Raw genomic sequence first — 27,500 nt, 5'->3', positions numbered from 1 at the left:
GTGTGTGTGTATTCAGGTGCTTGCATGCTCGCATTTGTCGATGTGTCTCCTCGTGTGGACGTACCCGTCAGCTGTGCGAGTGCATGTCAATGGCCAGTGTAGATATTGTGTGGCCACATTGGGTGCTTGTCCATTGCTGCTGTCCATCGTTCTGGAGAGAGGCAGTTCTTAGTGGAGTGGAGTGGAAGGTGCCTTGCGCAGACTCTCTGCTCGCAGCCTTCCAAAACCGGTAAGGTTGAAAAGTCACCTGCTTTTCCTGAGGACGGGCCACCGCACAGTCTGCTGCGCACCAGGAACTAACTGTTACTTGCGCCACCATGGCAGCACAGCCGTGAATGGCTTTCAGTCACGACTTTTTAACAGCGCTTGAGTCCAACTGCATTTGGGCAGAGCCATTATCATTGTCCTGTACATACTTGTGTTTAGACCATCCAGAACGCATAGGAGTGTATGGTGTTTCGGTATGCCTAAATGCTGGGAACAATTCTGTGTTCCGAGCCACTTTGGCTTGAACTTGAAGGCATTCAGAATCCATCTTTCGCTAAAATCAATGTGCACCGTTTATGGGATTTCTCCTGTTTCCCACCTCCCACTCCCCGTCGGACCCATAATAGTGAGCCGTCTATTTTGCAAACAATATCCGACCAATTCCAGATGGTCTGATGATGCTCAGTAACTCTTTACATCCACTCGAACGCATCCACACACTCAGACGGACATGACCCCCACACACGCACACACAAATCCACACATGAAATCATCCTTTTTTTAAACTTAGCTTGCCATTATTAGAACTAATCTCCATTCAGTGAGAATTCTAGATTATTCACCTTGCATTCATCATATAGCTCAGAGCCAAATCAAATCTGAAATGTGCTATGAATATCCCTAAAAAGGCACAATAGGCTAATTGTTATAATTCTAAATTCAACAGATCCAATGCAGAGCTAATCTGCTATTAGGAGATCTCAGAATGTGGGAGAAATTGTCGTGTGTGTGGTGGAACGTTTCCGAGAAAACAAAGAAATGAAAAGCACATTGATAATCATCAAAGAGCAGGATACTAAACATTGCGGAAGGAAAATAGAACAAGCGGTTGATAGTAATGCAGTTCGGGTAAATTGAATTGACCCCAGGCTCCTATCCCCGGAACTTTCGAGAGCACATGACAGGGTCCTGTGGCATTGGCAATTGTAATGCAATCACCTGCACCGAGCTAAGCTGTCCTGAACAGCGGCTGGCATCTACAAGACCAGAAAACTAGAGTTACGCGGACTACACAGCATCGGGAAAAGCTGCGTTAAGACAAACAAAGGACGCCTAGGTTTCTTGAAGTTCTGAGAACTGCGGGTTGGAGAAGGAGGTCAGCGGAGTGCGACTTTCTTTCCTTCCCATTGCACTCGCTCCAGGATTTCTCTGCAGGCCCTTGTTCTCCCTGTGGTCACAAAGCAGGAGAATAAAAAAATGAACAATGCAGCCATGGATTTAAAAAAAGAAAGGACAAAATGTTTCGAGTTATGACTGACTGACTGTCCACCCACGTTACCCGATTACAATTATACAGTCAGTGAGTGCAACGAAAAGGCCATAATTACTTTGGCTCAACATCCGAGTTCATTGTAGCCATCTTTACAGTTCCTTTTTTACACATTCAAAAATTTCAAATCCCTCTTTGGCTGATCAGATCATTACATACAAAGATAAAATAATAGAAAGGCTGACAGGATAGCTTTTCTAAATTAACCAGCCAAATTGACCAGCCACATGGGGGGGGGGGGGGGTCAGAACGAGTATGTTGACCGCAGCGTGATCTTTCCGGGTGCTCCATGGCAGACGGGATCAGCGTGCCTGCCAAATTTCCGAATCCATTGCACCAAATGAGAGGACTTGAGATGGCTAGCTAGGAGTAGGGAAGTGAGTTCGGAGTCCTTTATGACATTATGTGTTACCCGGCAGTTGCAAGCACAAACGAACGAGAGTGTAGCACTACATTGGGGCTGTTTGGAATGTGCAACAAGACCATTTCATCACCGCCTAAGCAATGCATGCACACACAAATGCGCACACACACACACCACGCACATACGCACACACACACACACACGCACACACGCACACACACACCGCACACACTCACGCACACACACACACACACACACACACACACACACACACACACACACACACACACACACACACCACACACACCACACACACACACCACACACTCACGCACACACGCACACGCCACACACACACACGCACGCACACGCACACACGCACACACGCACACCGCACACACTCACGCACACACGCACACACACACACACACACACACCGCACACACACGCACACACACACACACAACGGTGTCTTACATTTTGCGGAGGATGAGGAAGACCATGACGACCACTATGACAATGGTCAGGCCGGCAAAGACGATGAAGAGAATGAAGAAGAGCTGATTGTTGTTGGTGCACACTTCCGGCGTCGCGCGTTCCTGTGCCTTCATTATCCTTGTTGCTAGATCAGTTGTATTGTCTGGAGGAGAAGAGGAATATGGAAGTTAATCACCAGTCACTCGGTGGAGAGCATTCTCAGACTAAGTTGGAGTAAGCGGGCAGTCACACTACCACCAACTACATTATCAGATGAGATGCTTTGGCGAAGTCGTGGACACGCTGCACAGCTCTGCACTCGCACTAGCAACTCCGGCTGCATGCCTAGCGCACATTAGGAAACCCGCCATGACATCGTTTGCATAACTTCTATACTAGCGTCAACGGACGAGCTGCCCGGGCCTCACCACCACTGCTGTTTCTGTGCAGCCTTTTCTATACATATGCATGTATACTCTGTATGTGCACACTCACATGTCTGAAGGGTTTTCAATAAAACAATTTTTTTTTTTTAACTTCGATCCAAACACCGTGTGGCGTCGGTGGCCGGGCATTTGGGGGTTTGTCTAATTCCAAGCTCGCTGGAAGCCGGCTTGAGTTTTCAAAAGTTGCTATGACAACATGTAATCATGTGCTGGGCTACCCAGCTTGCAGTTGGGTGGGGGGGGGGGGGGGGGAGAGGGGGCAGAAAGCTAGAAAATGCGTTGCTGAGCAAGTGCTTGGTTCTCAGTTGCTGCCGTCCACGCAGCAGTCCTGTCGAATAGTAAATTCGTTAACTTTCGTTAGCTTAGGGTAGATTTTGGCCGAATAGAGGCTTATAAACAACTATATCTACAGTTGCGCTCACTGAAATCCGACCCAATGTGCAAAGCTGGCGCCCTCAACTTCCACGGCCTTGACGCCCTAGCAGTGGAATGAATGCGGCTGGACGTACACATGTACACATACAATGATGTAATCGGAACTGGTCCAGGGCGCCAGCTTTGCACTATGGGTGCGATTTCATTGAGCGCCACTGTACAACTATACATGGGAGACTCCAAAGAAGTTAGGTTGCCACTTTCTAGTGAATGCATTGGACGGTGTTCATTATTTTGTAGTTTAGTGACTAACGGTCACACTTACATAACTATACATGGGAGACTCCAAAGAAGTTAGGTTGCCACTTTCTAGTGAATGCACTGGACGGTGTTCATTATTTTGTAGTTTAGTGACTAACGGTCACACTTACATAGGATAGTGATGTAGGTGATACTGGTGCTCAGTCCGGTGAACTGGTCGGTTCCGGTGAGAACAAAACGTGCCGTGGAGCCGTTACGCTGTACGGCCACCGGAGAGGGTTTGAACGTGACCGGCGAGATGCACGGAGTGTTCATCTGGTCGTTGTTGGGCCAGTCGGAGCGGGCAAACCTGAGCAGGACAGTTGCAAGGACAGGCGGACAGGCGGGTGTCAGGGGAGTCACACACGGTACGACCGGTGAGATCATGGTCGTACGACTTTTCGTCCAGGATGGTCTGCGCAGAGTGCCTGTAGAGTGCTGAAACCGTACTCTGTGCCGAAAAATCCAATTTTTTACCCGCGGGGAGCAAGAAAAAATGTCGGGATTTTCACATCCAGTCATACAAGAGCACACCACTAACGATTGGTGCTCCCAAGCCTAAGATCATGTGGCAGAGTGATAACATAGGGCATGATGTGATAAAGGTGACGGTGTGATAACTCTTAACACTCACAGGCATGAGTACTGTGTGCCCTCGTCACCGGTGAAGGCGAACGTCATCGAGTCGTTGATGGAGACGTATTTGGATGGCTTCACGCCAGTGGTCAGGATCTTGGGTGCGTTGGGATCTGAAACAGGCAACAAAGAAAATTCAACATGTGGACCACAATGTATCACACGACGAAGTTCATTTTCAAATTTGAAGCTCAAGCCAGCATTTCCGTCTCAGTTTGTATTTGTATATGTATTTATGGATTCTCCACAGGCCTTAGCCTAAATCAAGGGACATTACGGACATGAGCAATCCCCGCGAAACATTGTGTGTTTATGTGTGGCTTACTGTAGATAAAGGTGGTGACAACTGGAGACTGATCGATGTTGCCAGCCTGTAGGGACACGCAAACAATTAATAGATTTGTGAATAGAATCGTATTGTCTTCCACACTGTTGACTACTGCACACAACATTGCGTCAAATCTTTTGCAAGTTTTCAATAAGTTTCTAACATGTATGCGCTCAGAGGTTAGTATACTCAGAGAAAATAAACAAAACAAAAAAGTGAATGCAAGAACCGGCAGGAGGTGCAAATTACCGAGAGATGGTGGAGGTATTTACACCGTACTTCAAAGTACATCCACCATGAATGTACGGACATTCACATTTTTGTTGTTTAGACGCTCCGTTGATCCTGACACTCATGGACATATGCCTTCAGACTCCTTTTTCACATGACTTCAGACTCATGATCACATGACCTCAGGTTCATTGTTACCTGACCTCCGACTCCTGATCACATGTCCTCAGGCTCACAGTCACATGACCTCAGGCTCACGGTCACATGACCTCAGGCTCACGGTCACATGACCTCAGGCTCACGGTCACATGACCTCAGGCTCACGGTCACATACCATTTGAATTTTAGACTCATGATCACATGACCTCAGACTCATTGTCACATCATTTCAGATGCCGGGTCACATGTCCTCAGTCTGAAATCAGTACATATGGTAGAGTACAGAGTACTGTATTCCCCCTCCCAAAAAAAATCGCATCTTTTTACCCATAACCTCAGGGCCAACAAAGGCTTACTCTCTGGCTCCTGGTGGGACCTACAATCGAGCATAATCACTACGGAGGTGAGTATAATCATAACGATACGACATGGAGCTGGAAATGGGGATACAACTTACAATCAAGTGTGACTTACAATCGGGGAAATACGTATATGGAAGAGTACACACAAAAGTCACAAAGGGGGTTTGCAGATTTGTCGCAACTCCGACTTTCTTGCGCAATGCAATCATCAGGCGACAGATGACTGCATGATGATTGCATTGCGCAAGAAACTCTGAGTTGCGACAAATCTGTGAACCCCCGTTGTGCCTTTTGTGTGTGAGAGTGCTCCACATTATTGTGTCGAGCCCTCTCCGCTGGCAGAAAGAAGTTTTCCTCCTTATCTGGTAGAGTAAAGGGGTTTGCCAGTCTAGCTCACCTTGTCAATTGCGCGCACGCTGAACTGGTATGTGCCCTTGGTGCTGAGTCCGGAGATGGTGTTGAGGAAGTTTTGAGAGGTACCACACGACGCCCACGTGCACGGGTAGGTGGCAGTGGTGCACTGGGTGTACATCTGGCTTCTGCTGTCCTGCAGCTTCAGCTGACACTCAAACCTGACCCACGGGGGCAACACAAGGGACAAGAAATACAACAGCTAGTTAAAACATGGATGCGGCTAATGGGTTTTTTCCGGCACCTGTGCCAGTGGTTGTGAGACTTATCCACTCACCGCCAGGCGCCGCATCTGCCGCTAGAAAACGGCAACGTCTGTAGGGATTTCCCCATTAAAATGATAGAATCTATCACTACAGTTACTTTAACTACTATTACTACACACCTTTCATGCAGGTAGTCGGGATTGTCGGTGAAGTAGGTGAAGGAGATGTAGGAGTTGGCGGTGGCGTACGGTGTTGTACCCTCTAGAGCTGTCTGCGGTGGGATCGTGTCTGTAACGGACAACACCATGACAGAGGGGGGGAAAAAAAGAGAAGGGAAAAGAAAATTGAGACCAAACCGAACGATTCCACGCCCGAGGGTTCCTAAAAGTATACTTTGTTGTGAGTGCACTTCATCCCAATCACCAGCCCGAAAAAAACACAACCTTGCAACCTTTTCACAGCTATCCTGGCTCGTCGATCTTGTGCTGATAAAGTGATAATTCATAATACCACATTGAGAGGGGCAGTGGACAGCCAGAAAGAGGTGGCAAGGCGGCGGCCATACTCGTAGAAATCCTTCACATAAAGCTGTAGAGTAAGGATGTCCTACATCTCCTGGATACTGTATAACTCCGTACCCCATACTTACCCAGTGTTCAAACCGCAATGTCATACAGTTGAATTATGATACCAAGGGTAGAATAAACAAGAGTGTGCAACTCCGGGATGGGTTGGCCCGCGGCGGAATTTTTTGTTGACGTAATCTTTTCGACAATGCACGCGCTGCGAGTCTTTTGGAAAGTTTTGCCTCGTGCTCTTGGCCGGGCTTTACATTACAAAGTCGGTGCTCTCACACTGCTCCGGGGCAAAATGCGCGTTCTTCTGAAAAAAGGTGACGTCAACAAAAAATTCCGCCGCGGGCGGAGGTATCTGCAGATTGTGCAGAAGAGATCTGGAGTTGCACACTCTTGTTTATCTACTCTTGATGATACTCAGTAAGACGTAACTACATGGGCAGCAGTAGAGAATACAGTAAAACTTGTGACTAACGACCCTCCCTTGGAGCCGGAGAAAGCGGTCTTTAGTGGCGGGTGGTCCTTAGCGAGATAGAGGTTTGCACCACACAACCATAATCATATGAATGCGAGACCGTCCGTCCCGGCAAAGCAGTCAGTAATACCAGCCTGGTCGCTAGTCACGGTAGTCAAGGTAGTCTTTAGTTACAGGGTTTACTGTACTTAGCTTCTGAGGTCCTTCTTACCTCAACAAACTTCCGAGTGGATTAATGCACCCATGCTCCGGGCGTTGTTCGTATTAAACAAGACTAGGTGCTATAAGAGTAGGTGCTAAGGAAGTTCCACTATGTATGCTGAGTTCGTCTTGTCGACGTGCACCGCAATTTCCAATTTTCTGATCCCTTTCTGGTCTGGTGAGAGCCATGGCATACGGGTGTGAAGTTAAACACCACATGGGTGCAAAGCACAGTTGATGCGAGGTAGATGTATCACGCCTGGCAAACAATAATTATACGTCATGTCAGACCCACCTCTTTGCCCCCCGCCCCCCACACACACAGAGCGGTACTAACCGATGACAAACTCAAAGGCAGCAGTCTTGCTCGTGCGGTTGAACACATCAATGATCCTGGTTTTGAAGTTGTAGAATCCATCGGGCGTGGACAGCATCTGTGTCATGAAAACACAATGATACCGACCGTTGGTGCAAACCAACATACTGTATGTCAACACATATTCGGCATATATTTATTTCCAGTTATTTTCGGCCTGGTCATGTTTTCCCGGAAATTTTGTTGCGGCCGAAATTTTGTTTTGCAATGTTCAGTGTGACAGTGTATACAGGCAGCAGCAGTACAGGCCGAAAATTTGATGCGGCCAAAATGGGTTTTAGTCCTGGGAGGCCGAAATTTGAATCGGTCGAAAATGTGTAGCCTTTCAGTACGCACAAACACACAACACGCGCACACGTATCTTTTCTCCCTTTCCATCGTCATCCTAACATTGGGCATGATTGCCCGTTTGACTTGCGATGTAAAATAAAAGCAATACAAAATACAATACATGCTTAACCGTATACCAACAATCACCACCCCATCATGTCTAACACACTCACAGCAACGGAGGCATTCAGCATATCCAGCAAGTCAGCCGTGTACGACACCGAGGCAGGGCTGGACATCGTCGACGAGCGGTTAACACACGGCTGCCACACTCCCGCAAAGCGCACAGTCTTGTTCGGATGCAAGCGGTCGACCGCACACTCGGCGCGTACCCTCGGGACTGGGGTGCTGCAAACGGGAAAAAAGGTTAGACGGAAGAAAAGAACAGAATGATGAGGTCATTGAGATTTTCTTCAGAGTCCAAGGCGCACAAAGAGTTTTTCGTCACAAAATACAGACCTCTACCATGTATATCATCATTCATTTGACCATCGTAGAGTAAAGTGAGATTCACAGAAGAGCATTTTTGCGATGTGATGCGCGATGCGACGGCCGCGAAACCGGGAAATCCCCAAATCGTAGCCATCTCGCAGCCCACGCAACTGCTGCAACTGGGCCATCGCAGAAGTTTAGCTTGGCTCAACTTCTGCGATGCGGCAAGCGACGTGGCGTACGATTTTGACCTTTTCTGCAGCAAAGTTGTACAAGAGAGGAGCCCACGATATGCATAGGAAAGGGGAAATTCCATCGAGAGGAGCCCAGCAATATGCAGAGGAAAGGGGAAATTCCCTCGAAAGGAATGATGACAGGTTATAGTTACTGGCACCAGGTTAAAGGCATTACCGCAACGCCATGGCAACGTTCCTACCTGATTCTGAAGTTGAGGTTGTTCCAGCGGTTGACGTAGTACTGGGGTCCAGAGAGCACCTTTGTCTCTGGTGGGCTGGGAGCTAGATATCACAAGCAGCAGCCACAGCAGCAGCAGCAAACAATAGTTTTCTTCTTCTATTTTTCCTACAAAATCCACTGTGCAGTCCTAGACCGGCGAACACCGGCATGTGGAACTGGGAGCAGGGCGTGCACTTGATCCCCGTGATCGGATTCGATTGAGCAGCACAGGGTGTTTATGTGTATAATGGTAGTGATCGAAGCATTGCCTTCATCACTACAAGTCTATACCTAAGCAGTCGCCGTTATACTTTTACCCAAAAAATGTTATTGAGCAGCACTGCCAAGGTCTAGAGTGAGAAACGACTAGAAGAAAAAGGCTGTAAGAAGATATGGAAAATTGTGCATGCCCCACATGTTGAAAACGAACTACGGACTTCCAAAAGCCAGACACAGAGAGGAGCTTGTCCCTTACCATCAGTCCACATATAGGTCTTGGCTGACGTCACTGGGTCGGTGTTGCCAGCACGATCTGTTGCTTGAACCTGCAAAAAAACAAACAACACAAAACATGAGACACATGCTGTTGGTGGTCGACTTCACCTAATAAGAAAGTATGCGGCAGCCATTGGCTGTTGAAAATCCTGCGTTGATTTCATCACCACCACGGTCGTGCAGTTTGGCTGACCACGCACACTGGTCCACAGCAGCAACAAGACGTTACGTAGTCAACAACAAAAACCTCACTCGCGTACGCCTCATTCAGACTGAGTCAACACCACTGCGAACAGGAGTAATGATGTTGCCATGGTGAGCCAGCATATTTGCTTAAACTGTGCTCCCTTCACCACCAAAAGGAGACTAATCGGTTGCCTCACCTTGAACATGTACGTGTCGAACTTGTCAATCTTGTTGATGGTAATACCCGGTGCACTGCACGGGATGGGGTTAACCTGAACAAGCACACACACACACAGGGAACGCACATAACATACAAACAAACAAACACACACACACACACGCACACACACGCACGCCGACACACGCCGACATGGATAATGGTCACCATGTGCCTGACAAAGCCAGGCAAAGCCAGGCAAAGCCAGGCAAAGCCAGGCAAAGCCAGGCAAAGCAACTCCTGACTTCAAAATTGCGCAATCTGCAAACAGCAGTGCAGGTGACGAAATATCTCTGCGACCACAAATTGACTTGACGCATTTTCCCCTTCCGTTCTTTTCTACTACCCCAGCCATTCTCTCCTCTCCTCTTCTAAGTAGCCCTTTGTCAAGGGGCACATTTGCCTCTTCGGTTCAAAGACTACTGAAGTACCCTATTATCTCTAAAATAAGCCCGGTCCTTTATTTTTTCAATGTACCTCCGCCCCGTGCTATTAATGGAGACGTTCCTTTATTGGAGACTGTTCCATTATTATTTCAACCTCATTTCAGAGGCATGTTGCCATGCCAAATTCATGTCAGACACACACATTTCAGGGTTCTTTCGCCGGTACTGCATTTTAGAGATGATACGGTACATGCCTTTTACCAGGTACCGATAGACAGTGTGCTTACAATGGAGACTGAGCACTTTATTTTTTGAATGCCGCCCCAAGGTGTTCTATTATTGGAGACGTGCTATTATTGGAGACTGTGCTTATATTAGAGATAATACGGTATTCAAAAGGACAACAACAACAGCATTGAACCCAGTAAGTCCATACACGACAGAAGGTCACTGTTTTCTTCACTCCAATTATCCGAGCTATTGTCTTTTCTCCATTTCCATCGTGATCATAACATTGGACGTGAGCGCCTGTTTGACTTGTGATGTAAAATAGAACAGATGCAAACACAGTCAAACCTCATTAGGACGAACACCAAGAAAGCGATGGTCTTTGTTCGCAATAACGGGAGTTCTTCTTATCCGTACACCCAGTGACTACACAGTGATCAATCCAAAAGAGTTGTGAATGCTAGCTCTTCTAAACCGAAAGTGTGTCTAATCAGCAATCTTCCTAAGGAGGTTTCACAGCACCACAGGTCTACTCTGGTTAGTAGACAACCGGGGGGGGGGGGGGAACCCGGGGGTTCTAATTCTCTGTCTTTCAACGAGTACTATCTACTAGCCGGACTTGCATGTACGCATTTCAAGCACGGAGGGATTTTGGGCTGTTGTCTACCAATGCGGTTTTTCTTATGACCGATGTTGTACTAAACGTGGATAGACCTGTACTCACCCATGACACATTGGGCGTGACAATGCATGAGTACGTCACGACCTCGCTCGCCTGGAAACGGAACTCTGCGTAGTTGTTAGGGCTCCACGGGAAGTCCAGGGAGTAGATAGCCCTGGGCTGCTTGTGGTTTTCGGAAGAAATGACGATCATTGGCGGAGTCAAATCTGTGCAGGGTGGTGATGGAAAGCAAAGCCTTGTTATCCAAAGAAAAGAAGGAGTCCTAAATTAAGGAATTCAATAAGAAAGAGTTGATCGTGACGGCATGTCCACACACACGCAAGCACGCATGCACGTACACACACAGCAAGGTAGCATTGCAGCATGGTTCATTTCCAGAACGCATTCTCGTGACTGCCTTCAGTGGAGATCGTCACTGGTTGATAACAATGCATAGTAAATTGTCGTGTCTCTTCCCCGAGGGAACTCGTGACGGAGGTTAACATCAGGAAAATCCAGCGGCAGATGCAGCGCATATCCGTGAGTGTGAGGGACAAAGTCTCACAACCACTGGCACATTACTAATGATTTCTCTTTATCCGATCCCCGCGCCTGTAATTCTCTTTCTCTTATTGGCCACAGGCCATCGTGAGAATAAAAGATGTCAAAAATACATGCTAGTGCCAACAAAAACATTGGATAAAGTCCTGTCTGTGTTCGGACACAACACATGTTCCGAAGTCAAACCTAGATGTGTGAATATGGTCATCAGACTGGGCACTGCCGCCCAGTAGTATTGGCCGTTTGAAGAATACTATGATGCTAACATACCCTGGTATTTGTAAGGTTGAGGGAATCGGAGAATGGAAAATATTATCACCCGGGTTCGTCATTCCTTCATTTCTTCGACTTCCAGTGACGTTATCTAGACAGTGGCGCAGAACACATCTTACCCACAGTGAACAGCCATGGCTTTCCCGGTCCTACATTGCCAGCACGGTCCACAGCACGCACCAAGAACGTATGATCACCGACAAAGTTGATCTGAGTGCCAGTCTGAATAAGGGGAACAACACAGAAACCCAGCAGGATTAGGAAAGGTGTGTATACACAGAGACCCCGCAGCATTATGAGGGGTATTATAATACTCTTGTCTTACCCCCTACCCCAGCTCTTTCCCCTGCCGGCGCCTACCATCTCTACCGATAACTTCTACCCCTATCCCTACATATCGCCCCTGCCCCTAACCCCACCCACACCACTATCCCGGCCCTGCCCTACTCAAACCCCCACATACCGCCCTTATCCCTAACATTTACCCCTACCCATCACACCTACCCTACCCCCTTCCCCTCCACGCCACCCCCCCCCCCCCCCCAAAAAAAAAAGGACAACAAAACAAAGCACACTAAGCAAACGATATGCAAGCTGAGATACTACACAAAAGTTTACAAAATGCAATAGCAATTTGGTGCAAATGTGCACGAGGTTCATCGATTGGCGAATCTGGATTGAGTGCGAGCAGCCGGTGTGGTCTGAGCAACGCTGGCCCAATCGAACAAAACAAGGGTGTAGTACGCAACATGTACACATATCGTACAACGATTCTGTGAAAGCCGTCAAAAAGCGCCCAAAGTCCATTTCCACTCCAGCCACTCCCGGTGTAGTGGGGTTCCACTCCAAGTACACCTACTCCGGATTCGGCCAATCGATCACACTCACTCGGAGCGCACTTGCTCGGGATTCGCCCAACCGATCATGCCCTAGGGCATATGCCTGGTGCCAGACTAGATGCACAGTTGGATATTTTGGTGTGTACTTGTGTGGTATTGATGGCGTACCTGTGAGAAGATGTACTGCTGAAGAGTGAGCATCATGACATTGTTGGACACGGTGGCAAGGAACGGTGCACTCAGGCACGGGATCCATGATGTGCTGCAGTCGCCAGTAGATGTGTACACAGACATGCGCATACACACATACATACACAGACGCAGGCACACAGACACAGACAGACACAAACACACAAACACACACACACACAGACGGACACAAACACACACACGCACACACACACGCACACACACACACACACATACACATACATCCATCAAGCTCATGTCTCACCGATTGCATTGAAAGCAAACCATGATACAGCACTGTCGGGCACAGCAGAAAGAACATGTCATGCTGTCACAAAGCACAGCGTACCGACATACACACAGTGACGCAACTGCGCCTGGAGCATAGGCTGCATAGTACAATAAAAAATGAATGACCTAGACTATGGCGCTGGTCACTGGCTCTACAGCACCCGACAATAAAGTTGACCAAATCACAGTGTCATCTCACACTGTCTGGGGTAGTACGAAATGCTAAAAATGAAACAGGTTTAGTCTCAGCAAGCTCAGTCAAGCTCTGACACAAAGGCATACAGATACCAAGCGGGGAGAATCGTTTTTTAACCCAGGTGATCAATAATCGAATTTTGAAGGAACATGAAAAAAGCACAGGCCTGTGGGCATAGTGGGCCTAGAGTTCTGTGCTGGTAATCTGCTCTGCCATGGTGGCAAGGGTTAATACAGTGGAGATTCCACTTGACAAGCGAGTCGAGTTTGTGTCTGATTCTTAGCACATGGGCTTATAAATGGAGGTGGGCAGAATCACGGTATGCTGTTGGTATGCTGTTTTCCAGTACATGTACTGCACATCATCTCTCACCTGCCACTCTGGAACTGCTTGGAGCGGTACTCGCATTGGTACGTCGATTGTGCCTCGTTGGACATGGCCCAGAAGGTGGAGTTCAGCTTGTTTGTGAAGCGCTTTGGGAACTTGGAGTACGTGACGAGTGGACCCACGGTGTCTGCAGACACACAGATGAGACACACACGCACATGCACGCACACGCGCACACACACATACATACACACACACACACGCGCGCGCATCCACCAGATGATGATCAGAAATTGGCATATTGTTACATCACTGTACTGCCAAGAGAATGACCGTCGCAACACAGCTGAAGGTTGCTACACCATTGCAGGTTGGGTGTAATCTGATGAGGTCCACAAAGTGTGCTAGAAACTCAGAGCTTCAGCACATAACGTGTTTATGTCTACCAGGTGTGATGTTTTTTGTTTTGTTTTTCTTTCTTTGCATGATGTGCAGTGTTCTCTCAACGTACTGTCTACATGCGGAGAGCACACCAAACAACCACCTCTATCATGCAGTATTCTGTTCTCGAGGTTCGTGGTTTCTCGTAAAAAAAAACTGATCACGGTCTGGTTGTGGGGCATGAAAGGTTTTGACTGCGTAGTGTTTTTGACGGCCATTTGCTGGTGCAGTCATGGGACTATACTGACTACACATGACCTACGTGCCTGTTCGTGCAAAGCAGCAGCAGCAGGTCGTCTCTCACCGGTTATCCAGGTCCAGTAAGGTTGGTCCCACGCCATGGTGACATGGCCGACGGGGTCGGTGGCGCGTACGCGGAACGTGTGCTCTCCGTCCTTCAGCGACGACACGCGGTAGCCGGACATGCAACCGATCCAGGGGAGCTGAAGACAGAACAACAAAAGGACCAAATGAGGCAATGTAGAAGACTGTATTCTCCGGAGCATAAATTACCTGCACTGGAGTATAATGAAGTTTTTTTCTTCCTGTCAACTGCATACTAGTATTTGTTTTCGTTTTTTTTTGTTCTTCGCCGTGGTTGGCTATCACTCTCTCCCCTCTGATTGGCTGTTGTTTTTTTCAGCTATGGGATGAAGCAACAATAATAATATTAATAATTATAAAAGTTGAAGGCACCACTGCAGCTGTACTTATGGTTGATAAATATGGTGGTAAAGACACACCTGGCAATATGGCGGTAAACACACGCCTGCCCACACACGCTCTCTAGCCTGCTATGTCGGATACCGCCAACCACGCATCGACTAGGCGCCAGGCGCGAGCTGATGGTGGTGGTGGTGAGAAGGAGAGCTCTGTGCCAGAACTTTGCAGCCTAGAGAGCGTGTGTGGGCAGGCGTGTGGTCACCACCATATTGCCAGGTGTGTCTTTACCACCATATTTATCATCCATAAGCACTGGAGTATAAGCCGCACCCAGATCAGGACAGCCGGAAGCAGTGTTAGATTGGTGCGGTCATACCATAACACCTTTCATACAGGAATGGACTCGGGCCTTTCATACAGGAATGGACTCGGACCTTTCATACAGGAATGGACTCGGACCTTTCATACAGGAATGGACTCGGACCTTTCATACAGTTTGTGTATGATAGTAGATAAACATTACCCCCCCCCCCCCCCCCCCCCAGAGGTAAACATGAGTCGGTGGTCAACAAGTTGGCACCACCAAATGTCTGTACTTGCCATCTTTTTAGATTGCTGTTGGGTTTCAGTTCACGTCATGATTTTTTCGTATCGAGATATCGTGTATTGGAGGGTGGGGGCTGATGAAGGGGAGGCAGAGAAACACAGAGAATGCGCACTGTACACGGTCTCAGACGTATCCTGAACCTGTGGTGCACGTCCTCCATTGTCATAACTTACTTGCATGCTGAACCTAGGTCGAACTGTTTAGGAGGGTGCACATGCCCCCCCCCCCCCCCCCCCCCCCCGTGACCTATGCGAGCTGCGCCCCTGGGACACAAAGCAAGCTGCTCTTCCGCACATGGGAGTACATCATGTAATATCAGATTTCTACTGGATATGTGAGTTGGTGGTACTTACCGTGTCTATCTGACATTCCATGGTTGAACCAGGCTCAGTCGCAAACCTGTACGACGCGCAACGTGGAAATAGCACATATGCAGGAAAAGTGAAAACATACACAATCATATGCATGCCCCCCCCCCCCCCCACACACACACATAAGGGAGTTTGTCCGGTTGACAGTTTCGTCCATGGATCACAAGAGTGTGTACTGAAAAGCTGGACAAATCGACATTAGTCCGACATTTAATTTAGTCCAAAAGCGCGTTGGACGAAAAAGATGAAATTAAATTCCAGACGAACATTTCTGCTTATACAGTATTTTGACGGCCATGTACTAGTGAGGTGACCAGAGTATGCTGACCGCACATGAGCCACAGCACTATAGGGCAACGAAGAATGGAGCGTCGAAGAGCGACCAGGCTAGGGTTTCACCAAGAACAGCATACGAATGTATACACGGTGGCTAACTGTGCCTTGACGGCAGTACATGAAAATAAGAACGGTCTAGGCTAGAAGGCTGACCCCCCCCCAGTTCTTCGGCGACCGATAATACTGTGCGCCGCTGAAAACACCAGTGCCATCATCGCATCACTAGTACTTACGCAAACGTCACAAAGACAATGTTGGAGTAGGAGCCATTCTGCAGCACAATGGGATTGCCCAGACGAACACCTTGAGTGGCCCAAGTGCTGGGGTTGAACGTCACCATTGGAGGGTGAAGATCTGATCGTTTGATGGGAAAACAAAAGAAGAAGTTGGTACCAGAACAATTGAGTAAAAAGTATGAAGATATTAGTATATACACTTGACTGCACCTTCTGTGATCCACGTGTTTGCAGTGTAATTGAGGGCTGGGGGTGAGGCGAGCTTTTGCAGATCGCTTGCATGTGTTGTTCGTTCCGCCCTGCGGCTAACGACACTTGATCGTGCACGAGAAAAGCGTCGTCGGTCGCAAGTTGTTGTTCGTGAGGTTGAACGTATGCAGTAGAATGGTCGCTACGTCAGAAGACTGTGTCGTTATTCACGAGTTGTTGTTATACGCGAGGTCACTATTGACAAGGTAGTCTGTAATGCTCCAATGGGTTGCAATGCGTGTACAGTAAAACCTGTCAAGGCGCCCACCTGTCCTGGAAGACCACTGCAACCAGGACCAAGGGATGCTATTTCCAGTCAATTGACCCTGGATAAGAAGGCCACCTGGTAACAGAGACCACGTTTTGAAGGTCCCTTGAGCGGTCGCCTTAGACAGGTTTCTCTGTATATCGTGTACTGGGAAGGAAAGAGGTGGTCGTGTGCATGCATGATCATCTTGTGCTGGCATAAAGCGTGGCTCGAGCTAAAATGTTTTTGTGCACCAGCACAACTTCTCCAGGCGTCAGGGGCCCAGCCTCCCCGCTCATCCGACTCGCCACACACACAACAGCGCGACTGAACTAAAAGTTCTACATAATTTCTTGACAAGACGGAGACGGACAGACAAGAAGACCGGACACGACGACGCAAAACTGATAACTGAAGAAAAGGACAAACCTCGCGGCAGCATATATGAGCATGCGCGCAAAATAATGTGGCACGCGCGACAATGACGTAAGCGTTCCGTGGTGTATACATGCACAGAAGACTGCACATGCAACCAAAACAATGCAACAAAGTCAAGACTAAACCACTACGAAAATAAAAAATAAAGAACAACATAAATATGCCTTGAAAAGCCTTTCACTCTAGACCCGTTGCGCAACAAAGGTAATACATATCCGAACCGGTCCAGTTGGTCAGGTTATAACCGGATCAACGTTTTGGCTAGCAGCAACACGTGTTTCCTACTGTGGTGGACATGTGTACAGTCAACATCGCTAATAACAACTGCGGATACAACGACAATTCGCGAATAACGACAGAATTTTCATGCCCAGAGCAAAGTCCCATCTAACTGAAATATATTATATAAAGAGAGTTCGGGTATAAGGACACTTCGCGAATAAGGACACTTTTCTGATGCCCCGCCGAGTGTCAGTGTACGCAAAGTTGACTGTGCCTGCAGTATTGTATACAAAGTATGAAAGGCCATGACACTACCGGACCAGTCAAATACTGTTTCCGGCGCTCCTGCACATCTAACCACGCAACGACAACGAGCAGGAACCCCCACTTACCGACTTGCCATGCGTACGTGATGGCCGGAGCAGCGTTGCCGTAAAAGTCAACAGCCACCACTGCAAAGATGTGATTGAACTGTAATGATAAGGACGCACATGAATAGCAAACACTCCTGCATTTGTAGTTGTTACACTTTCTGACTCTGTATACTGTAACGTGAGAAACTTTTGCTGGAGATTAAATTTCGCTATCTCCGCGACCATCACACATTCGCGAATATAAATCGCCGCAAACCTCTCCGTACATTGATTGTAGACAGTACAAGATCCGACTGAAGAGATAGAATCGCAAAAGTGTCCTATCATGAACTGGCCCAATTCATGAAAACGCTAAATTTGCGCACCGTGAACATTAAAATTATTTTGTCGCTTCACAGAAGTATCTACTGCAAGTGTATAAACTGTCAGCCTATTTAGATTTCGCCCTTCCAGAACTAAAACACATTTTTTTCTGTCCACACTTCCTGGAGGCGCACCAAAAGAACGCACAACTGATATTCCTTAGATGCCGCACTGGTGAGCAATGGTTTCAACTACAAAAGTACAAGGCTAACCGTAGCACCTCATCATTCCGACGCAGCGGCGTCGGACCCGGTACGGTCACTACGGTATTGACCGTACCAAGTTTTGCCGTAGGTACCCCGTGAATCAATGAAATACACTGACCTGCGTTCTAGATTTCCGAAATTTTCAGCTTAGCCACCCCTCCCTCACAAGTAAATTGTACTTCAGATGGGTGACCGTACTAGACTAAATATACCTTTCCATGCCCCTGAGACATACATATACATGTATTTCTGTACACAATTGTACAAGCAAACACATGCACACCTTGACCTTGACCTTGATCTTGCCCATTGCGTACGCAATGATAGCGAATGTCGGAAAGTTCAAGTGAGAACACGAGCGCACATGCACACACACACACACCACACATACACACACACACACACACACACGCACACACACGCACACACACGCGCACACTCGCGCATACAAAGGCCGATACGGGAGTCGCAGGATCCTTACCGAATGCGTCAGATTCTGGAGAGTCCATCGGTATCTACCGGCCGTTGGTACAGGCGTACAGTTGAACTGAGCACCGTTATCCAGACTGCAGAAGAACTGCGGTGGTCTTGCTGCTGGCTCGGTGGTGGTCCATTCAAAAGTGGCACTGTCAATAGCTATCGCTTTCTGCAGTGGAACAAGTAAACAGGAGGCAAAGGAGATTAGCCAGATGCAAACATAATATCATTTTCGCATCGAAGCGGATCAAGCTTCTACAGGAGCTGGAGTGGTGTGTCACTCGGCAAGGAGCACATCCATTGTCGCAAATCTATGTACTTCTGGCCTGCCGTGGTAATGGACACCGGTTTTGCAATGCTGTAATGGGTCGATACCTTCAACGCAACGCCCGGAAATGGTCCGACCAGCAGGACAGGAGCTGGAGTGGTGTGTCATTCAGCAAAGGAGCACATCCATTGTCGCAAGTCAATGTACTTCTGGTCTGCCATGGTAATGGACACAAGTTTTGCAATGCTGTAATGGGTCGATATCTTCAACTCAACGCCCGGAAATGGTCCGACCAGCAGGACGCACTATGACAGTAGGGAGTTTATATCTCAATATAGGTGGGATATTGTCCGCTTGGGGCTTACTTGTCTCGCAAAACTCAGTCGAGTGTCAAGTTCGACAGGAAGCGCGAGCCTCATGGAGCAGCTGCCGGCTGTGTCTACTCAGTAAAGAGTTTCAGGGTATGGCTTGAAAGAAATTTCAACCTGTGTGTCTCCCTTTGCCTGGCACAGGCAACTTACCGATGGTGTCTGGGTGAAGGTTGTGGTGGGAGGTATACGATCTACAAGCAGCAAAGGACAAGATATGAGACCAAAGTCACCACAACAGGGATGCACCTAAGCATTATCGCTTTCTTTAACGGGGAAGTGCATCGATTCTGAAGTAGGGTTCGGACGAAAGACAATTTTTTTTACCATATGCAAGCGTGGGATACGCCATTCGAACCGATAACTAACGGTCTTTCATCTGAGCCCTACTTGAAAAATCGATGCACCTCACCTTAAAAAATTTGAAAGTGGCAGATACAACGAATGAACAAGCACGCAAACACACGCATGCATATGCCATGCGCCCCCCCCTCCCCCAAACACACACACGCACACACGTGCACAACAGGTACTTACCGATGCTCCAGCTGTACTGCAGCTCGTCAGGACCCATTCCCACGTTGGTGGCGTTGTCCGTGGCAACCACTTGGAACGTGTGACGCTCCACACGGCCGACGGCAGTCAGTGAGGTGTACGTAATCGGGCTGAATGGGCATAATCAAGGAGAGAGATAACAATACGCATGGGTTAAGGTAACTTCAGCCCTCACCAACGCTGTACAAAGCGTCACTGGCCCGTTTCTCAACGGTCGCGCAAATCGACCAATCAGCGTACAGCTAATGTACCAAAATTCTCAAACTTACCGTAATTCCTTGGTTCATACGGTGTAGTTTCCAAAGATTTTTTATGGGCCAACGTCTTCTTTCGATAGATACCAACAGATCGTCCGCTTCGAATTTTTCGATTTGATTGACGTTTGGCCGAAAATTACCTCCGAAACCGGCCTCCATTCGTTTCACTTCAAGGCTTTCCAGGTGGACGGCATCGCAATTCGGAAGCGGAGAAAGGATAGCCAGTGAAAAAAGAAAAACAACGACGTATTGGTTGTCGAAATCGACCAAGAAATGAATTCAATAGACCTGTTTCCGTGCTGCGCCTTCGCGGCCCGCGCGAGTGCGAAAGGGATTCTTTCTCGACAAAACAAACAACTACTAATACGCGCAGTACACTGACATCACTGCACTGGCTGTATATACCTTAGGAATATCCTGTTCTTTTCCAAGGCATGATTGTCGCTAGTGGGAGAACTCAGCCACCTGAAGCTTTCATAAAGGAGGAAGTAGTAGGTGAATGAGTTCGCCAGAAAATGGAACGACAAGAAAATAGATACTGTTGCTTTCCGGGGCGCTCATGACACGACGGCAAGATAGGACTGAAACGATCGACAGTCTGCCTCGACGCAAAAGAAACTCTTCTAGGAGGAGCTCGACGTGCTGTAGAGTTTGCAGTATTCTGCTGGAAGAAGACAAGAGAACTAAACTCAGACTACAGCGTGGAGCTGAAGCACGAGCGAAGCAAAAGCTGAAGCAAAAGCTGAGCGAGTTGGAAGAAATGGGGAAACACAGAAAAATGAGTGGGCGACATGATCTTTAGCTCGCGACCTCGAAACTCGCGCTGAGACACGCGGTGGGCACGTGCGCCTACGGGTAGCGCGGCCAGCCACCATGTTTTCAAAATGGAGGTCGACGCTTTTGAAATCCGTGTAGACGATGGTGAGGGCTGAACTTGCGACAGCTGCCGCCATTTTGACCAAAAACCAACGGTTGTGGGTTCGAACCCCGCTTTTGACGACCTTTTTTTCTCTTATTAATTTTTTCGTCCCTCTTTTTAGGTAGTTCGGGACAGTTAGGTTGAAATTTTGAAAATGCATCCATTTACTCACTGCAGCACCTTCTGTTGACGTGTCATCAAATTTTTTCATAAGACCCTACGGTATTGTGCATGTCAAAGGTGGGTCTTTTGTGCCTCTTTCGACACCAAACATGAATGCATCGGATACAAACTGAGTGAGTTACAGCCTGTTAAAGTCATCAACGGATTGCTGTAGATTTGGTGACTGTCTGTACGGGCGCCAACGGATTAAAATTAGCTTGAAGTTACAGCTACTCAGCCTCCAACCTCCGTTGTAGTGGTGTAACTTTATTACCTGCATAGTGGTGTAACTTTGTGACTTGTATAGTGGTGTACCTTTATGACTTGTATAGTGGTGTAACTTTATGACCTGTATAGTGGTGCAACTTTATGACCTGTATAGTGGTGTAACTTTATGACCTGTATAGTGTTGTAACTTTATGACCTGTAGAGTGGTGTAACTTTATAACATGTATAGTGGTGTAACTTTATGACCTGTATAGTGGTGTAACATCTTGACCTGTATAGTCGTGTAACGATAACGAACACTGCCACACATTCTTACCTGACACACGGAGTGAGCGGGGCGCTATCCAGACTGCACTGCATGGTGCAGTTGTACAGCGGGCATGGGTTGCGGATGACGGTCGTGTAGTGGCCAATGGCGTCCGTGCGCTCCGGGAACTTATCGATGGAATGGAAGGCGAATGTCATGGACCTGCAGTGTGCACATATCACAGCATGCTATTTGCTAATACAGTCAAAGCACAAACACGCAGATGCAAGCTGCGGATCCACAAGTGCTCCTTGTAACAATTCCGGAGTATGTGGACATCAAGCCGTTTCTGACAACCTACATCATCTGCATGCGATCTAAGAGAAGACAGCAAATTGGAGGCTTGCACAGGCCTTGCAGCCATGTGCCTGCATGTGCATGCAAAAGTTATCGACCCCGCTTATTTTTCTTGATCCATTGCATATTGCCTTCCCGGGTAATTTCCACCTAGCTGTTTCTGGCTGGTATCAGTTCTATCACACTCATCAATCTTCCTTGTCGGTGTCACGCCATTGTGGAATAAAAGAATAATAATAATAAAAGACTACAGAACTGTTCAGTGAGACTTCATTAGTACAGTCAAAACCTGTCAAGGTGACCACTCGGATAAGGCGACCACCTGTCATAAAAGACCACTGCAACCAAGACCAAGGGAAGCAATTTCCACCCAAACTACCCTGGATAAGGAGACCACCTGGTAACGGAGATCACATTTTGAAGGTGCCTTGAGCGGTCAAGTTGACCACTCGAATAAGGCGATCACCTGGCATAAAGGACCACTGAAGCCAAGACCAAGGGATGCTATTTCCACTCAAATAACCCTGAAAAAGGAGACCACCTGGTAACGGAGGTCCCTTGAGCGGTCGTCTTAGACAGGTTTCACTGTACCAACGGTTTGCCGGTCTGACTTACGGTGAGTTGGTGGTTTCACCGTTGGGCGTGTTGGGCGTAGTGGAATCCAGAACAACATTCGGTGCCTCCAGATCTGGTGGCCCAGGCACACACACACACACACACACACACACACACACACACACACACACACACACACACACACACGCACGCACATACACACACAGAATAGGAAACAAGCGTACAAATTGCTTAGGTCTTGGCACAAATTGTATGGCTAGCCGGCGACACAAGTACATTATTCAACATTCTAGATCATGACGTTGAGTCAGCACTGGTCACCACTTGGAATGGAGGAGGAAAAGGCTGGTAAGACCTAGTGCACTCTCGGCTGACCTTAGACCTAGACCTCGCATTCATAGTGAACTGCACATGTGCGCGGTGAAATCTAACCCAGAGTGGACAATTCGTGCCCTCAACTTGCACGGACCTTGATGCCCTGGAAGTGCAGGACAGCCGGACGCAGTTTTCAATTGGTCCGGTTCCATCATAGCCTGCCATACTTTGTGTAAAATATGGCGGGGACGTAGGCCCTGCTCAGCAGTAGACATGTGCTGATAGTTACAAAGTTGGTACGGTGTTAACCTGACCAACCGGACCGGCTCCGGCGAACCTGAAGTGGCATGAATGCGGCTGGACGTACACATGTACTCCTAAAACGATGTACAGTAAAAGCTGTCAAGGGGACCACTCGGATAAGGCGACCACCTGTCCTAGAAGACCACCACAACCAGGACCAAGGGGTGCTATTTCCAGTCCAATGACCCTGGATAAGGCGACCACCTGGTATCAGAGGCCACATTTTGAAGGTCCCTCGAGCGGTCGCCTTAGACAGGTGTCATTGTATTTAAAAAACCCACTCACCGACAGTGAAGTCGTAGCGCTGCGAGGCACCGTAGTTACCGGCGGCGTCGATGGCGTTTACCTGCATCGTGTACGGTCCCTCTAGTAGACCCGTTGCGGGTACTCCCTGGACCTGGGACGCAGCAGAAGCTGTTCACACGATAGTATGACAAGCAACGCAAAACATAAAAACAAAGAATTCACTACTCGCGTCAGACTCGGCTAGAGGCCTGGTTTTCCGCATCCGTAGGCTCGTCACCACCCTTCAAGAAGCAACACAAGGCAAAACTTAATAGTCACACATTGCACGCGATATTTCCATGCTCCACTTCGTACATCGGTATGAATTGCAGGGCTGCCACTTGTTCCGGTTTTTCGGAAATACTCCGATTGCTCCGACAAGCCGACCGAACAGATACTACACTATCTTACTTGGATTGTGGACTAAGGCTGGGTTTACATGAGAAATTTCAACCCGGGTCGAGTTCAGCCCGGGTTGAAAGTCTGTACGATAGACAAAAGAGGTGAGCGTTTACATGAAGACAGTTGACCCGGGTCAAATACTGATATGCCGCCAAAAGTCCACTTCTACAGTCCTATATGGTCACGTGAATCCGTTCGAGCGAAATTTGCATCTGCAGTGCCGTTCAAACCTGGCGCGAGATACGCACAGAAGTACGTTTGTACGATTTTCTTGACCCGGGTTGATTTCAACCCTCCCCTTGGGGGGGGGGAGGGTTGAAATCAACCCGGGGCGAAATTTCAACCCGGGTCAAGCGCAATGCGTCATGTAAACGCGCCGTTCATTTTGTGCACATTGCGGGTTGAAATCTGACCCAGGTCGAACTCAACCCGGGTTGAAACGCTTCATGTAAACACAGCCTAAAATGCAAAAATACGAGGTGTTTCAGGCCCTCAGGATACCAAAAATGATTCGGTCTCTACAGGGGGGGGGGGGGGGGGGGAGAAACTGCCCCCTTTTACTTCTCTTGACCCTCCGGCCAGAGGTGACCCCTTCATATTATAACCCACAGAAAATTGGCAGTCCTGGAATTGTGTGTGTTCAGCTTTGACGAGTTCCTATTTCACACAAGCAGGACAAATTGAGCCCCCACCCCTGTCTCACTGTGAAAATGTGGCGCCCTATACTCCTTTGTCGACCTTTGTATTTTTCGTGCCATTCACCAAAAATGCCGTCAAAAATGCCGTAAATAGTCACTACTGGAGGGTTCATGAAGGCACATTTGTCTGGAGCGAAGTCGGGGGTTCACCCTGCCTTTGCATGGCAAGACAATTTTCGAAAATGGAGAACGGGTTACGGGACAACTGCTTCCAAAGCCCACCTACTATGCACAAATCTATATCATTCCTTGGTGCTGACTGATTTAATGCGCTTCCCGAATCCCTTCGCACAAATCATATCCCCAATTCATTTCGCGTGGAACTTAACAATCATTTCATTCATCTTGGGCACCCTGTAAGAAGACATTTTAGGGTCTGTTGGGAATGTCCAAGTAAAATAATAAAATACAATACAATACAATTGTTTTCAACCTGGCTAGAACACTGCATAGAGATACGATTATGTTAGTCTGGATGGGGACGCGACAACAAGCACTCACCGACATCAGTTGTCTGAAAGCATGAGAAGCTGATTGGCAGTGTGCCGGGCAAGGCAAGCTGGCAGCTGTACGACAGACCACCGATTTGAGTACCTATATGCAGGAAAAGAGCAACGAGAGGCAATGGAAAAGATTTAAATACGCTCAGGAGGTATTTACATAAATATATTATGAAAAAGATCCTCTATCTCGAGACAGATGTACATGATAGAAGGTGAAAGAGATAATATCGCGTTCACGCCATGTGAGTGAGTGAAGACCTGTGATTCTTACACCTGCTGGGTCATCCAATACCGGTAAAATCCATCACACACAAACATAAGCACAGTGATTGCGTTGCAATGCATACACAGACAAGCACTAAGTGCGTCATCCTGCCTGCGAATGTGAACTGAAACGGTCACACAATACTATGAACTTATGCTCAGTCATTCTGCAGCGACGCGCGCGCGCACACACACACACACACACACACACACACACGCACACACGCACGCACGCACGCACACACACACACACACGCACACACACGCACACTGAGTCATCCTACCTGCGACTGTAAACTGGAACTGGGGCATTTTCGTGTTGGTCTGCAGCTTGGGCTTGACGGCTATTTGAGGCTTGGGTGGTGGTGTTGTGTCTAAAAATGAGACATAGACAGAACAGCACACACGCACAAACACATGCAAAAAGTGGTACGGTCAATACCGTAGTTACCGTAGCGTGTTCGACACCTCTGATACGAAATCTGGTGACACAGTCTCACACAGTAGTACACTGCAGGAACCTTACCAACGCGCCACTGGAAGACGGACGTGGTGGAGTTCACTCCAAACGCGTTTGTGTAGTTCACCGGTCGGCGTACGTTCATCAGTGTCTGGATGTTGCCAGCCCAGTCCTGAACCTGGATCTGCAGGGTATGCTCCCCCTGCATATACACACACACACAAATAAAGAAGTAAATCATCGTGTCCGTTCCCAGGGGAACTCACAACAGCCGCTTAAAAAATGAAAATGAAGTTTGCACATCTGCGTTACCACCGGCTTACGATTGTGTTGAGAAACACAACCAGCTTAGAGTTTCGATCGTGCCAGGCCATCACCATTCCTGATTCGACCAGGGTGGCAGATGCTAACACACGGTAAATCTAGCCGCGGGCTGATGCATGGCCTAACGGTTGAGCAATTGCTACGGGCCAAGCAGATGACGATTCATAATCACACGACAGTCACACAAACGTATTGTGGAAGGGACATAATAGTGCAATAGGCATGCATCTATACTCTGTCCACACCAGTCTACAAGAAAAAAGTCAAAGATTTTCCGAACGAAACGTTTTCGTTCCCTTTCTCATCATGGGCCCAAAGAGGAAATAAAGCGACATGACTGAAGTACCCGTAACCCCTTCTTTGGATTATTGGTGTGTGTAATGGCTACTAAGGGTAGTCGCCTGAGAACGCTTGGAGGAGAAGAAAAGGAGAGATTGATGCATGACTAAAACAGCAACTATTTAGGAAAATGGGACATATGAAAGCTTATCAAACCCATTTGAAAAGAGTAGGATGAATTCAGCTCACCTGTGCTAGTCCAGTGTAAGGCTTGGTGGGACAGGCGGTAAAGAGACCGGATCCGTCACGGCGACAAGTAAAGTCAACTTGCCTGCAAACACCACACACGTACAGTACGAGAAAGAATGCAATTGAATGGCAACACGACACACCCTAGGCAAAGGTTCTTTCTGTTGGCTCTTGAGCTTTTTGCTTGGTAATGTTCTTATCTCGATGCTAATCATTTTTTCATGTGCATGCGTGTATATATATTGTGTGTGCGTGGCAGGGGGGATGCGTGGCGGGGGGGGGGGGGGGGGGGGGGGGTGCGTGCGTTCGCACCCGCCGTGTTTGTACGTGCGGACTACATGCACACACAGACAGACAGACAGACACACACACACGCATTCACGCACGCATGCACGCGAACACACACACACCCGCGCACCTGCACTCACATAACCCCTCCTCTCTCCCCCCCCCACACACACACACTGACACACACACACACATGCATTATAACGCGTGCAACCTCGCGCAAGCGCTTACCCTGGTTCGTCAGTAGTGAAGGTAAAACTAGCCGTAGTCTTGTTCGTATACCGCGGTGGTAGAGACAGAAACGAACTACCTAGGGTTGGCATCCATACTATGGGTTTCTTCTCGTCTGAACATGAGAACAAGATGAGAACATAGAGCAGGGATGAATTTACTGCTATTTTTGTGCATAGCAGTTTTAGCAATACAAAATCTCAATT

The 27,500-nt window shown here is 48.1% G+C and overlaps 1 protein-coding gene across 1 annotated transcript in view; it reads right to left on the bottom strand.

The window, feature by feature from the left end:
• Positions 1 to 804: 804 nt before the first annotated feature.
• Positions 805 to 27,500, bottom strand: part of LOC135821172 (uncharacterized) — a 48,557-nt gene continuing 21,861 nt past the window's right edge. Inside the window, exons 10-40 of the mRNA XM_065334242.1 lie at positions 27,295 to 27,409; positions 26,776 to 26,857; positions 25,990 to 26,125; positions 25,748 to 25,837; positions 25,198 to 25,290; positions 23,597 to 23,725; positions 22,733 to 22,805; positions 21,830 to 21,982; positions 19,930 to 20,057; positions 19,546 to 19,586; positions 18,761 to 18,925; positions 17,729 to 17,807; positions 16,178 to 16,298; positions 15,591 to 15,636; positions 14,272 to 14,410; positions 13,572 to 13,713; positions 12,692 to 12,785; positions 11,804 to 11,906; positions 10,914 to 11,077; positions 9,556 to 9,630; positions 9,153 to 9,222; positions 8,658 to 8,739; positions 7,963 to 8,137; positions 7,421 to 7,517; positions 6,012 to 6,120; positions 5,613 to 5,787; positions 4,461 to 4,506; positions 4,134 to 4,248; positions 3,631 to 3,809; positions 2,379 to 2,541; positions 805 to 1,435 (exon numbers count right to left, since the gene is read on the bottom strand). Coding sequence (XP_065190314.1) covers positions 1,321 to 1,435; positions 2,379 to 2,541; positions 3,631 to 3,809; positions 4,134 to 4,248; positions 4,461 to 4,506; positions 5,613 to 5,787; positions 6,012 to 6,120; positions 7,421 to 7,517; positions 7,963 to 8,137; positions 8,658 to 8,739; positions 9,153 to 9,222; positions 9,556 to 9,630; positions 10,914 to 11,077; positions 11,804 to 11,906; positions 12,692 to 12,785; positions 13,572 to 13,713; positions 14,272 to 14,410; positions 15,591 to 15,636; positions 16,178 to 16,298; positions 17,729 to 17,807; positions 18,761 to 18,925; positions 19,546 to 19,586; positions 19,930 to 20,057; positions 21,830 to 21,982; positions 22,733 to 22,805; positions 23,597 to 23,725; positions 25,198 to 25,290; positions 25,748 to 25,837; positions 25,990 to 26,125; positions 26,776 to 26,857; positions 27,295 to 27,409 — 3,494 coding nt within the window. The 3' untranslated portion in view covers positions 805 to 1,320. The remainder of the gene's footprint in view (positions 1,436 to 2,378; positions 2,542 to 3,630; positions 3,810 to 4,133; positions 4,249 to 4,460; positions 4,507 to 5,612; positions 5,788 to 6,011; positions 6,121 to 7,420; positions 7,518 to 7,962; positions 8,138 to 8,657; positions 8,740 to 9,152; positions 9,223 to 9,555; positions 9,631 to 10,913; positions 11,078 to 11,803; positions 11,907 to 12,691; positions 12,786 to 13,571; positions 13,714 to 14,271; positions 14,411 to 15,590; positions 15,637 to 16,177; positions 16,299 to 17,728; positions 17,808 to 18,760; positions 18,926 to 19,545; positions 19,587 to 19,929; positions 20,058 to 21,829; positions 21,983 to 22,732; positions 22,806 to 23,596; positions 23,726 to 25,197; positions 25,291 to 25,747; positions 25,838 to 25,989; positions 26,126 to 26,775; positions 26,858 to 27,294; positions 27,410 to 27,500) is intronic.

Source organism: Sycon ciliatum, chromosome 7, assembly GCF_964019385.1.
Source record: "Sycon ciliatum chromosome 7, ocSycCili1.1, whole genome shotgun sequence".
Lineage (NCBI taxonomy): Eukaryota > Metazoa > Porifera > Calcarea > Leucosolenida > Sycettidae > Sycon > Sycon ciliatum.
The sequence above is the reverse complement of the archived record's forward strand: the minus strand, read 5'-3'. Positions and strand labels throughout refer to the sequence as shown.